We start from the raw sequence: 13,917 nt of genomic DNA, 5'->3' as shown, positions 1-13,917 counted from the left end.
GAATATTTAAAATTATAATTATAAACCATTGGCAATATGATCCTAAAACATGTACTTTATAGATATTTTTGGTTAAAAATTTAACCCCCTCCCCTCCTACTTGCTAGAATGACTATCATTAAAAAAAAAGAGAGAGAGAGATAACAAATGCTGGCAAGGATGTGGAGAAAAGGAAACCCTTGTTGAACTGTTGATGGGCACGTACTTTGGTTTAGCCACTTTGGAAAACAGTATGGGGTTTCCTCAAAAAATTAAAAACAGAAATACCATATGATCCAACAATTCCACTTCTGGGTATCTGGAAAAAATGAAATCACTGCCTGAAGATATCTGTGCCCCACCCCATATTCATAGCATCATGATCTTACATATATGTACAATCTCAAAAAAAAAAAAAACGAACTATAGAAGCAGAGATCAGATTTGTGGTTGCTAGAGGTGGGGGGGTCGTGGATGGAGGAATTAGGTGAAGGTGGTCAAAAGGTACAAATTTCCAGTTGTAAGATACATTCTGGGGATGTAATGTATACCATGAAGACTACAGTTTATAACAATGTACTGTATATTTGAAAGTTGCTAAGACACTAGATCTTAAAAAGTTCTCATTGCCAGGAAAAAAAATAGTTTTACTTTTTTATACTTTTTAACTTATACAATGAATGTTATATGCCAATTACATCTCAATAAAACTGAAAAAATGTAATCCCTAAATACCTATAGAATATCTAGTAATTATAAAAATATAAATCTTATACTTTTATATTAGCACTTTCATTGTAAGCCTTCTTATTGTATCTATTGTCCTACATGTATTACCTCATATTAACTGATATAATCATTCTGTTCTATTAGGTAAGTTTTTACTTAATAATCTGGTAAACATTTTCTGTCCCTTTAAATCATGAAAAAAAGTATTTTTTTTAAAAAATCTGTGACTTTAAAAACCAAATACCTTTCTTATAGAAACTTACCAACACAGATCAAATATTACATACAATTATGGGGTTTACCAATTCCCCTAAACTTGGACCTCTGTTTAAACTTTGATACACACCAACCCAATTTCTGTGAGAAATTCTTAGTTATCCTGAAATAAATGAGGAGATTCTATAAGGAAGAAAAAACTACCATTCAGAGAATTTGAATTCTGGCTCTACTAGTTAGACTAGTTAGACTCTTGATATGTCCCATCACCTCTCTGAGTTTTGTTTCCTACATTTAAAGTGTGAGAATAACAATTAATCACTAATTTTTCAGGGTTATTGCAAAAATTAATTAACATAAACATATCTAACATATGGGAGGAACTCAGTAAGTGTTCAATATGGAAACAAATGTATTCACTGAGAGAAAGAAGCTGCATTTATTGAATGCCATTAATTTGCCAAGCAATATACCAGGTACTTTATATGCATTATTTTAATTATTCTACTTTAACCCCAGTAGCCATCTCTGAAATTTTTATCATTCATTCATTCACTCACTCTTGTAATAGCTTTATGGAGATATAATTCACACACTCTACAACTCAATCATTTAAAGTACATAATTTGGGGTGCCTGGGTGGCTCAGTTGGATAAGCATCTGACTCTTGGTTTTGGCTCAGGTCGTGATCTCAGGTCATGAAATCAAGTCCTGTGTCAGGCTCCTCACTCAGCTTGGAGTCTGCTTCTCTCTACCTCTGCTCCTCCTCCCAGTTGCACTTTTTTTCTCTCTCTCTCAAATAAATAAATAAAAATAAAGTACACAATTCAGTGTTTTTTTGTATATTCACAGGGTTGTACAACTATTACAATAAATTTTAGAATATCTTCATCACCCTCGGTATAAACCCAATACCCTTTAACTACACCTCCCATCTTTCAATGCCTCAGCCCTAGGCAAGTACTCAGTTACTTCTATGTCTATATATTTGTCTACTCTGAACATTTTATATAAATGGAATCATATAATATATGGTGACTGGATTTTTCTCACTTCACATAATATCCTTAAAGTTCATCTGTCTTATAACATGGATCAATACTTCATTCCTTTTTTGTGGCTAAGTGATATTCCACTGTATGAATGGATATATCACATTTTGTCTACCCATTCCTCAGCTGATAGACATTTAGGCTGTTTACACCTCTTAGCTCTTATCAATAATGTTGCTATAAATATTCATATACAGATTTTGGTGAGGAAAGGCCACCTTTGAATATTATAACTTCATTTTCCCAGATGAAGGAACTATAAGGTAAATGAGGTTTCCTCCTTCCACACAACTAGTAAAATGCTGAGCTGGTATTTGGGACATAAGGAGCAGTGAGAAGTCCTATCAAGGACACAAAGCTATATTTGGAGATGGGAGGATTCAGAAAAAGCGTTATGGAAGAGAAGGTATTTAGGTTAAATTACGAGGGACAGTAGCCAAGAGAAAATCTGGGGCAAGGAAGTCATGGGAGAAGGCAGTGGAGGGAGAGGGATTTCCAAGAAGAGCCTAAGGAGGACTGCGGTAAGTCCTTGTATGGCTTTGGGTCATATGTTCAGATTATATTTTGTAAAGGCCCTTCTAGCTATAGGCTAGCAGAACAATAGTATTTCAAAAAACAAAAGCCAGGAAGATGAAAGAAGGAAGGAAGATGGGATGTGTCTTTCCAAGTAAGGGAAATACATGATCTAGTGGGAGGAAACCAGAGTTTGGGGGGAAACAGTAAACAGATTGGTTTCCTTTGATCAAGCTTGTTTGATGTCAGAAAGTTATTTGGACTATAGGAAGTTCCTATGTGGCTTCAGTTCTTCTAACTCTGGAAGTATAGCTCTGAAATCCTTCCCTAACCACCCCAGATAGGTTTAGATGCCACTCTTCCTGTTTTCACAGCCTTCTGGGCCTACCATTATGGTAGAACTCATACAGTGTATGGCAGTTGCTGGTTATATGATGGTCACTTTCATCAAGGCTGAGTTCTCTGATGGCAGACACTCTATCTTGTACATCACCATATCCAAACCACAAAGGAGGGGCAGCATGAGGCCTGGCACTCTGCATATGCCTAATAAATATTTGTTGAATGAACTTTATCAGATAGACAAAACAAGTCTCTGAAACTCTATGGGATGAAGTACTATGAAGACAGGCAGTGCTTCATGAAGATTAGTCTGGAGGCATGGGCAGGACAGATTAGGAGAAAAGACTGAAAGGAGATGAATTAAGTTGTTGCTCTAACCCAGGTACTAAGTGCTTGGGATGCAGAGGGTAACATGATGGACATAGTTCCTGCTCTTAGAGATTTTATAATCCAATAGAGAGGAAATATGGGATTACAACACAGGACACAATATGGTCTCTTACAAGACCATGTCCCTGGTTACCCCCATATCCTGAAAGGGAAACAGTAGAGTTGGGGTATTACGAGATAGTGGCTAAGAATAAGGTACCACAGAAGAGTTGGCTTCAGTCCCTGTTCTTCTACTTATTGGTGATGTGCCTTGGCCAATGATGTCATTTTACATCTCTAAAGCTCAGTTTCCTCAGCTGTGAAAATGGGCAGAATAGATTGTAGATTAAATGAGATAATGTACATAAAATGCTTAGCACAGTACCAGGCACATAGCAAGCACTCAACAAATGTCAAGCTCCTACCATTTTAGCCTCTGAGGTGTTGCAAGGAAGGAGAAGATCTAGGATATGTCTGATCTCAGGGATCTATATAGTGATCCATTTATAGTATGATACTCAATCACCGAGAATCAGGAGATGTGGGAAATGTTAGCAGTGTGACTCAGGCATACCATTTAGCCTCTCTTGAGTTTTATCTCCTGTATAAAATGAGGGGATTGAATTGGAAGATGCTTAAGATTCTAAGTTTAAAAACAATTTTGGAGTTAACACGTATGAAGACGTTACAAGTTGGTACTTTTTTCACATATGAAATGTGGAGCTGACATACTATAGTCTTTACCCCTATCACATTTTTATCTTCTTTGAGGGTAATGTTGTGGATCTCAAAGCTATCAGGTCTAGTATACACACCATTAAGACTCATCAACTATTGGGGAGCCTGGGTGGCTCAGTGGGTTAAGGCTTCTGCCTTTGGCTTGGGTTGTGATTCCAGGGTCCTGGAATCGAGTCCCACATTGACTCTCTGCTCAGCAGAGAGCCTGCTTCCTCCTCTCTATCTGCCAGGCTCTTGGCCTACTTGTGATCTCTGTCAAATATATAAATAAAATCTTAAAAAAAATAAAAGACTCAGCAACTATAATACTGTAGTGCTTATTCATGTCCTTCTCTACTAAAGATTTCCAGAAACACAGTCTATCTTCATATCCCTAGGACTTAGCATAGGTGAGAACAGCTGTAGCGCAAGCAAAAAAATTAACTACTAGAAATTAAACTGCGTAATCTGGCAGTTCTAATTTGGATAAAATCTATGAAACAACTCATATAGTTTGGAAATAATCACCTTTCTTTTTTTTTTAAGATTTTATTTATTGACCTGAGAGAAGTGTGTGCACCGGTTAGGGGAGGGGAAGAGGGAGAGGGCAAGAAAGAATCCCAAGATTCTGTGCTGAGTGCAGAGCCCAACATGGGGCTTGATCCCAGGACCCCAAGACTATGACCTGAGCAGAATCAAGAGTTGGACACCCAACTGATTGAGCAACCCAGCCACCCCAGAAATAATCACCTTTCTGAAAGCAAGCCAGATGTGGGTCCTATGTTCACAGCAATAGTACCCAACAGGCAGGGTCTACATGAAGTATCCTGGAAGTAAACATCTAGCAGGTGATACAAACTAGGGGAGAAAGCAAGCAGCCTCTATCTTAGATTCAGAATGCAACTCTGCTCATTGAAGTCCCTCTCCCTGACACATTTACCAGCCAGACTCTGGACCTTCTCTGAGGCTATACTATTGGCTGCATCTATCTGGACTTGACTACTTGTCTGCTTGGATCTTTGTAACATCATTGCTTTTCTCTGACTCTGACCTTAGGTTTGACTACTTGCCAAACCAGACTATCTTCATTTACCTCTCAGGGCCTCAGATTTGCTCATTTCTGAGACAGAGCTAGAATAATCCATGGCAAACAGGGTTGAGAATGAGGCATACATGTGAAAATATTTAGTAGTCATTCATTCTCAAATATTTATAGAGCACCTGTCTATAGCTAAAATGATATATGAGATATAATCCTTGCCCTCCAGGATCTCACTGCTGATTTGATGAGATAGAGAAGCAAAAAGACAATGGTGATACACTGTTGAAGAAGATATGGGACACGCACAATCTCTTTGGGATCATATAGGAGGAGAGTGTTTACTAAAAGCTGACCCAGGAATACTTGGGTAGCTCAGCTGGTTGGGCATCCTACTCTTAATCTTGGCTCAGCTATTGATCTCAGGGTCATGAGTCCAGGCCCCAAGCTGACCCAATGAAGACCAAAGCTGGCCAAGAGGAGTCTCAGGGTCTACTGTTCTGGTGTAGCCAATGAACTTCTTTGCCACAGGCCACCATGAGGCCAAATGCTACATGAAGATGGAGACAGAACACAATAACCTTAGCAACTAAGCTTTATATGAAGGACACGACAGAAGCATGCATCTTATCTCTCCTTTGTAAGCCTGGATGCTCCTTGTGATATGCTCTAAGATAACAACCTGCTGTGTAAGCGATACTGGTTTCCTGCAATTGCTTATTTTCTTTATCCAGAGGAAGTACTCTAAAATGGGACAGATCAGAAGAATAGTAAAAATCTCTGTATCATTACTAAAAACTCAAAACTATGTCCCACTTACCACTAGCTCTGGGTCTTAGCCCACTGCCTAGATTATGGAACCAACTTTGGCAGAACAATTCTCACCACTTTCCAAGACCAAGTAGAAATGAATAAGCTTTGGCCTGTACACAGTCACTAAAAACATATTGAGAACAGAGACATACCATATGCAAGAGTATGAAAGGAAAGGCACAATTCTAGTCTTGAGAAACTTGATGAAGGATATGATCCCATGTAGGGGTGGGACTGAAATAAGAGAGTCTGCATCCCTTCAAATATTGTAGCTATACAGCCTGTGTATGGTTCTGATCTCATACAGCCATCCCATACTTTTGTAATAGTAGTTGCAGTAGTAGTCGTAACCATAGCAACAGTAATAGTGATAGTAGCACCAGTACCAGCAGTAGCAACAGCAGAAACAGCAGTAGTAATAGCAGCAGTAGCAGCAGCACTAATAGTAGCAGCAGCAGCAGTAGAAACAGCAGCAGCAATAGTAATAGTAATACCAGCAGTGTTAGCAGCAGCAACAGTAGTAGTAGCAGCAGTAGTAGTGGTACTAGCAGCCGTAGTCATAACAGTAGTAATAGCAGCAGCTGTAGTAATGGTAATAGTAGCAGTATTAGCAGCAGCTGTAGTAACAGTAATATTAGGAGCAGTAGTAGTAACAGCAGTCACAGCTGTAGTAACAGTAATATTAGGAGCAGTAGTAATAGCAGCAGTCACAGCAGTCACAGCAGCAGTAGTAATAGTAGTAGGTGTAGTAGCAGTAACAGAAGCAGTAGCAATAGTAGTAATAACCATAGTAATAGTCATAGCAGCAGTGGTAGTAGCAGCAACAGCAGTAGTAATAGTAGCAGTGGCAGTAGTAGCAGCAAGAGTGGTAGTAATAGTAGTAGCAGCAACACAGTAGTAATAGCAGTAGTAGTGGCAGTAGCAGCAGCAACAGCAGTAGAAATAGCAGCAGTGGCAGTAGTAGTAGTAGTGGCAGTAGCAGCAGCAGCAGCAGCAGCAGCAGCAACCATTTACCAAATACTGACCATGTACTTCAGCACCATGCCTTACCCACAGAGTAAACACTTAAACCTGCTCATGCATTGTGTCATCTGATCTTGCAACAACTCCATGAAATGGATATTGTTATAAAGCCTATTTTACAGATGAGGAAACTGAAGTCCAGAGAAAAGCAACTTGTTTTAAGGACCAAAACCCAGAAAGTCATAGAGCTGAGATGCCAATCTGGCTCTTTTAGATGTCTAAGCCTGAGTTCCTACCCACTCTATAAGACTCACTCTCCTGGGCCATGGTTTTTTTTTTTTTTTTTTCTTTTTAAAGATTTTATTTATTTGAGAGAGATCACAAGTAGGCAGAGAGAGAGGAGGAAACAGGCTCCCTGCCAAGCAGAGAGCCTGATGCAGGGTCTCGATCCCAGGACCCTGGGATCATGACCTGAGCCAAAGGCAGAGGCTTTAGCCCAGTGAGCCACCCAGGCGCCCCTGGGCCATGGTTTATTTGGGACACAAGGTGGTATAATAGTGTTAATCAGAGATTTGTGTTTGAGTTTGGGTTCTGTCACGTACTAGCTGTGTGACCTTTGGCAAATTACCAAATCTGAGCCTCAGTTTACTCATCTGTGAAAGAAAGAAGCATCCTGTAGAAGAAACTTATTCCAAGGAAAACATATAAGTCCAATCCAGATGGCCAGAGTGTGTTTTTAGGAGGGCAAGATGGGAACATCATTAATGTTAAGGCACGGGTAATAAGTCAGTTGTGTTGGGAATGTCAGAATCAATGACATAGTTTGAGAAGGGCAATGGCTTATACAGAGTATACAAAAAGGGAGACACAGAGAGTAAGAGATTGTCAGAGACTCTCCAGGCCTGCCCTGAGAAGTGTGTGCCCACAACAGCAGAAAGGAGAGTTCTAGTGGGCATATCTCCCCTCAGACTGCGGTGCTATGGGCTCTACAGCCAAGCTACTGAGGGTCCTACACTGCTCTGTCCCTGACCAGGCTGTCTGAGTTCCCAAGTGTCCCTGGACCTTGGCTTTCTCACCCATAAAATAAGGTTAGTCCCAGAGCCTCCCTTGTGGGATTGGTGTGAGGACTGGTGAGAGAGAGGGAGCTTAGAACAATGCCTTGCACATCATAAGTGCTCAAAAAATATTAATCATTATAGTTATTACTGGTGACTCTATGTATTAAGATCAAACCATTCTCTTTGCCCTAATTCTGTGCTCCAAGGAAGTTTTTCATTGTAACTGGAGTTTCCTAGTAGAGGAGAGAGCGCTTGGGCTGGCTGATGTGTGAATTCTTCTCTGCTGGGACTATTTCTCATAATAAATGAATACAATTGGTATCCTAAGGGTTTCATGAATTTAAGGCACTAGTATGACTGTTCCTCTCTTGATCTACCTTCATTCCACAGGTATCAGATGACAAAAATGAGTGTCAACACACGAAGCAACAGGCCAGGACAAGCACAGCTAGGTCCTCAGTCAGGCAATGCCCACGTGCAAGAGCCCATCTGAGTAGCTGACCCATCTCCTTCATGATCTTTTTCTCTTTAATTTCATAACATTTCCATGAACTGCTGAAAACAGCAGGCAGCAGAGCAACGATTACAAGACAGGCTGCAAACTCAAAGGATAGTCTCTGGAACAATCTCTTCATTGAGGGAGAAACATCCTTGCAGAGTTCATTGGCTCCTGAGGCAGGACCACACCTACCTGTTCTGGACTGAAGATATTAACAATTTATTGTTGTAGATCAATTCTTTTTGCTCTGTGACTTGTTCCAGAAGTTTCCTTTTCTCTAGGAGCAGTATATTATTTTGAGCAATGACCTCATCCTGGAATGCCTTTTTCTAGAGAAAATAAAGCCCTTCATTATCACAGCAGGAGGAAGAATTATGAAGTTGCCCCCAAATTTCCCTTCTTTACTTTTCCTCTCTTGTCCCCTTGTCTGTTTTTACCTGTTTGCTGACATTGTCAGCTGGACAGTTCTTCTGTTTATTTTGGTTATATTAGGTCCTGTATTCTTTTTGAACAATTAATCATTCTCCTGGGTTAACATTTAAAAATATCTGAGCACTCAACTTCCAAGAAGGTCCCAAGGCTTTCATGTGTATTCTAACATTGTAGGTATCAAATCACTACCAAATGCAACTGGATCCCCCAAAGCTTCAGTTTGACATTTTCCCATATAATACATCTCCATCTGCATTGTGGCAATAGTCTTTTTAAGGCAAACGGAGGAGATGGCGAATTTAGCCCCCACACTTGGCAACCAGCATCAGGATCTCAGTAGCCTTGGCACATGGAGCAGGTAAGGTGGCTACGGAGAATATCCTTACAGTGCTCATGCTGAAAAGACTTCTAACTTGACACCATGTCTCATTTTCTACCAACAATTTCCCCAGAAAGCAATAGCTAGCAAAGTTATAGCTAAAATGACAAAGGGGTGTATCTTGTGAAAAAATACTAATGTTCTTGTATTGAAAGAGTCAGTAGCTATTAATAAATATCACAGTGGGTGAGGAGTTTAGAAGCTCGAAAGTGTAGAGTTGCCCTTCTCACTTCACTGATGCCCTGTCAATGGTAAGTGCCTTCACGCTTCTGTGTTGACACCCCACCTGGCAAAGGTGGGAGTGAGTGGGGATGGGAGAAGGATAATGAGCTGCTGGCAGCTGGTGAATCATAGAGTTAAGAGGGGCAAATTCATTTCTTTCTTTTAAATAAGGCACTAATATAGATCATCCAGAAAAGATGCCATCTATTATTCAAGAACGGTAAGAGAGGATATTACATTATGTTCTGAAACAAACCACTCCAGATTTTTAAGTTCCACAGCCAGGACCTTTTCATATCTAATAGCAGTCTTGTCTGCTCTTATTTAAATACATTTCTGGTAAGGATTGAGAAAAGAAGCAGTAATCCCACCAACACTACTCTGTGGTTACAACTGGATTAGAAAGGAAACCGGATGGGGCAGACTACTGACATTCTACCCTTGGAAGTGCCTTATTTTTTTTTTTTTTGAACGAGAAAATCAGAACTCCTGCTTTAATAAAAGGATAAAATATTTGGAGAAATCTGGTTTGGATGTTTACAACAGTCAGGAGACTCAAATGGCTCACTGTATAAAGAGAAGGCTGAAGGAATGAAATCCCAAAAAAGTGGCATTACTTTCTAGAGACTTGGTGCTTGGAAGGTGAGCCCAGCTTTTTTAAGCTCGTGGCTCTGATCCACAGGCCCTAAAATAAGTAAAATCAGGACCTTTAGGTTTGTAGCACTGTGGCATTAAAAGATCTCATACCAGTCTTCTCTAGGTTAAGTATTTCCTATTCTATTAACAATTTCTCTTGTGAACTGTACATCTACCAATCAGCATGTTTCTAAGAGAGCTTATACCAAAAGAGAAGAAAAGAACATCTCTGGAAAGTTGTCTGTGTTAGGTGCCACTTCGGGCATTTCCTATTTTAACTGCACAAAAGCCTCGTGAGGTGGGGATTAGTTCCGTCATTTCATGGACAAGGAAAATGATACCCAGAGATTTGTGCCAGGCCACAGTACTATGAAGTGGCAGGTCTAGATTTTGTATCTGCCTATGGCCAAAGCCCCCAGCAGCCTTCAATGGCAGTGAGCAAAGGGACCAACTGCTCTTCCTTAGCCTCTGCTTATTTGCCATCTCTCCTGGAGATCTGTGGTTCTCTGGGTAGATGTATCAGTTTCCCAATACTGTTGGAACAAATTACCACACACTGGATGGCTTAAAACAACAGGAATTGGTTTTCTCACATTTGTGGAGGCTACAAGTCTGAAATTGGAGTCTTAGCTAGGTTAGTTCCTTCTGGGGGGCTCCATGCCTCTCTCTTAGCTTCTGGAGTTTACAAAGAATCCCTGGTGCTCCCTGACATAGCTGTATCCCTCTGAGACCTGCCTGCATTGTCACATGGCCTCCTGCCCCTGCATGTGTCTACGCGTGCCTGTTCTTCTTATAAACACACCAGTCATATTGGATTTAGGGCCAACCCTAATCCACCATGACCTCATTTTAACTAATTACACCTGTGAAGACCTTATTTCCAAATCAGATCACATTCTGAGGTTCTGGATAGACACGAATTTGTGGTGGACACAATTCACAATTCAAAGAAGTAGGGGGCTGTTTCTGTCATATAAGTCTAAGAGTGGAAGGCAGGCTATCAAGAGAGTGGTAATGCAGAAGTAGACTGCTCTTTCCAGTGGGCCCGTGAACCAGGATTGCTCCTTACTTCTGTAGTGCTTTTCATGTGCTTTTCCTAGTTGTGAGTCTAACTTAGATCGGAGTCTTTAAAAGTTTGACAGTTTAGTGTCCAAAGAGAAAAATACTGCAAAATCCAACTATTTTCCTCTCTCACTACAGTGTGGAGTATCAGGAGGAATTTTTTTTTAAACATTGGTGACCCATCTGTTATAATCCAAAAATGTTTCATCGTGTGTAGTCTAGAATTCTGAACCATCCCATAATAGCCCATGAAATGACTGAAATTACATGAATTCTTTGGGGATCCTTGGCACATACACAAAAATGAGTATTTTAGGAGTGAGCACAGAGTTTTCAAAATTCTGATGGGGCTAGGCATCTCGAGAAGGGAAAGCATTACTGGCCTAGTTAGTTGAATTAATGTAGTTTAATGATCTCAAGACCGTTCTGCAGTTGATTCCATGCCATTGGTCTCACTTTCCTCCTGCCTACCAGTAAGTCACAGGGGCAACGGGACAAAGATGAAGACATAGATATTTAGAAAAAAAGCCTGCAGATACTACACAGGGACTGATAAATAGGGGTCACCAGTTTTCCCTGCCATTTAAAACTGATGGAAGTTTTTTTTTTTTTTTTTTAAGATTTTGTTTATGTATTTGACAGATAGAGATCACAAGTAGGCAGAGAGGCAGGCAGAGAGAGAGAGGAGGAAGCAGGCTCCCTGCTGAGCAGAAAGCCCGATGAGGGGCTCGATTCCAGAACCCTGAGATCATGACCTGAGCCAAAGGCAGAGGCTTAACCCACTGAGCCACCCAGGCATCCCCAAAACTGATGGAAGTTTGAGGCAAAATGAGGGCACTGTGAAGTAGGAATGCGCTGTGGAGGGCAGTCTGGAAGTCTCTGCTGATGGATATTTAAGAGCAGACATTGTCATTTGAAGACAAGACACTGACCAGAGTTGGCAGTGCAGGATATTTTCAGTGTCTGATTCAGTTTACCAGCACCATGAGTCTTACATACTTTTTGGCAGAATTATTCACATCAAAAGAAGGTACAAAGGAAGGAAACGAGAACCTAGGGTATGAAAAGGCCACAAGAGAGTCAAAGCACGAGTGGGTTTTCTTGAATGAGCTGAGCCACAGCACACTGGGGAGCTCTTCACCTTTCTGCTCACCTTTTCCATTTGCTGCTGCAGACCTCTGATTTCATTTTCCAGTTGTTCAATTCTCTTATCTCGTAGTTCTATTTTGTGACTTAAACAGTCCTTGACTCTGCGAAGCTTGGCTTTGTGATGGTGATGTTTCTCATTATAGGTTCTATAAAAGTAAATTTAAATAGAGGTTCAGCTGAGCACAGTGGACATTTATGTTGCTTTCTCACTGTGCACCTTTCTTGGGTTTTCTCCTCTTGCTTTCACCAGAGGCAGGTACTTTCCTGCCTTCCATCTGCAGGACTTCTGGCCCCCATGTGGGGGAATGGACTAAGGGTAACCCCCTAAACAGCACCAGCTTTAGTCACCCGCAACTTGACTTTTGATCCCTGTAATTCTGAATCCTGTTCCATGGAGTTCAGTCATTAATTTAAGTTTCAAATTCTTGTCTATACCCTTGGACAGTGATATAACCCACTTCAGTCTCTGATAACTGAGTCCATTCCTGGTCCTTGCTCCGAGTCTGGACATTGGAGGCCAATTCTAGGCAGGTCTCTGTTCAAGACTCTAACTCAGATTCTGACATAAATCAGACTTATTGCCAATAAGCACGTGAATGATGTTCAACATCATTAGCTGATAAGGAAACATAAATCAAAGCTACAGTGAGAGACTACTTCCCACCCACCAGACTGGCTAAAATAAAAAAGAAGACAATAACAAGTGCTAGCAAAGATGTAGAGAAATTGGAACTCTCAAACACTTCTGGTCAAACAGTGCAGCCTCTTTGGAAAAAGCCTGACTGTAGGACCTGGCAGCTCCACTCCTAGGCATCTACTCTAGAGAAGTGAAAACATTTGTCCACACAAAAGCTTGCATGTGAATATTCATAGTAGCACTATTCACAATAGCCAAAAGGTGGAAACAACCCAAAGACCAACAACTGATGAAAGGATAAGCAAAACATGGAACATGTACAGTGGAACATGATTGTGCCACGAAAAGGAATGAAGTGCTGATCCATGCTATGACATAGAGGAAACATGAAAGGATTATGCTAAGTGAAAGAAGTCACTCAGAAAGGACCATGTGTTCTATGATTCCACTTTTATGTAATGTCCAGAAGAGGCAAATATTGAGGATTCCTGGTTGCTTAGGGCTGGAGGTGGGGAAGGAGATGGGGGGTGGCAGATGATAAGTAAAGGGTTTCTTTGGGGGGTAATGAAATGTTTTAAAATTGATTGTGGTGATGGAGGTACACTAAAAGCCACTGAATTGTACACTTTAAGTGGGTGAGTTGTATGGTATGTCAATTATATCAATAAAGCGTTTATTTAAAAAGAACAAAAATCTGCATTACCGTTTCAAGCTGCTGTTAGAGCTAACCTGAGTAAACAAGAAAACAGATTAAAGTCTCAATACCACCACTAGGCAAATCTCTTTGAAGATGACTATGCTTTCCAAATAAAAATATTGTAACTCAGAAAGCACTTCTGCAAATGAAAAATTGTGGAGAAATTTTGCTTTGAACCTATTAGGTCTGATAACACAAAATCACTTTAAACTAGGATTTCTTGACCTCTGTCCTATTGACATTTGGTGCCAGATAATTCTTTGTTGCGGAAGTCTGAACCATGCATTGCAGAATGCCTAGCATCATCCTTGGCCTCGACCCACTAGATGCCAGTAGTACCTTCTACAGTGTGACAACCCAAAATATCTCCAGACATTGTAAAATGTCCCCTTGTCCTGGGAGGCAAACCGCTGC

At 40.6% G+C, this 13,917-nt stretch overlaps 1 protein-coding gene across 3 annotated transcripts in view; it reads right to left on the bottom strand.

Moving 5' to 3' along the window:
* Positions 1 to 13,917, bottom strand: part of CCDC30 (coiled-coil domain containing 30) — a 96,449-nt gene that overhangs the window by 785 nt on the left and 81,747 nt on the right. For 2 of the 3 annotated variants that reach the window (XM_082687133.1, XM_082687134.1), the window contains one exon: positions 12,174 to 12,315. In XM_082687133.1, coding sequence (XP_082543259.1) covers positions 12,174 to 12,315 — 142 coding nt within the window. Of the gene's footprint in view, positions 1 to 8,481; positions 8,619 to 12,173; positions 12,316 to 13,917 lie in introns of all 3 variants that reach the window. The other variant, XM_082687135.1, reaches the window with a different exon arrangement.

The sequence above is a fragment of the Mustela nivalis genome (assembly GCF_964662115.1).
Source record: "Mustela nivalis genome assembly, chromosome: 10".
In the NCBI taxonomy this organism is placed as follows: domain Eukaryota; kingdom Metazoa; phylum Chordata; class Mammalia; order Carnivora; family Mustelidae; genus Mustela; species Mustela nivalis.
This window is presented reverse-complemented; position numbering and strand designations above follow the sequence as displayed.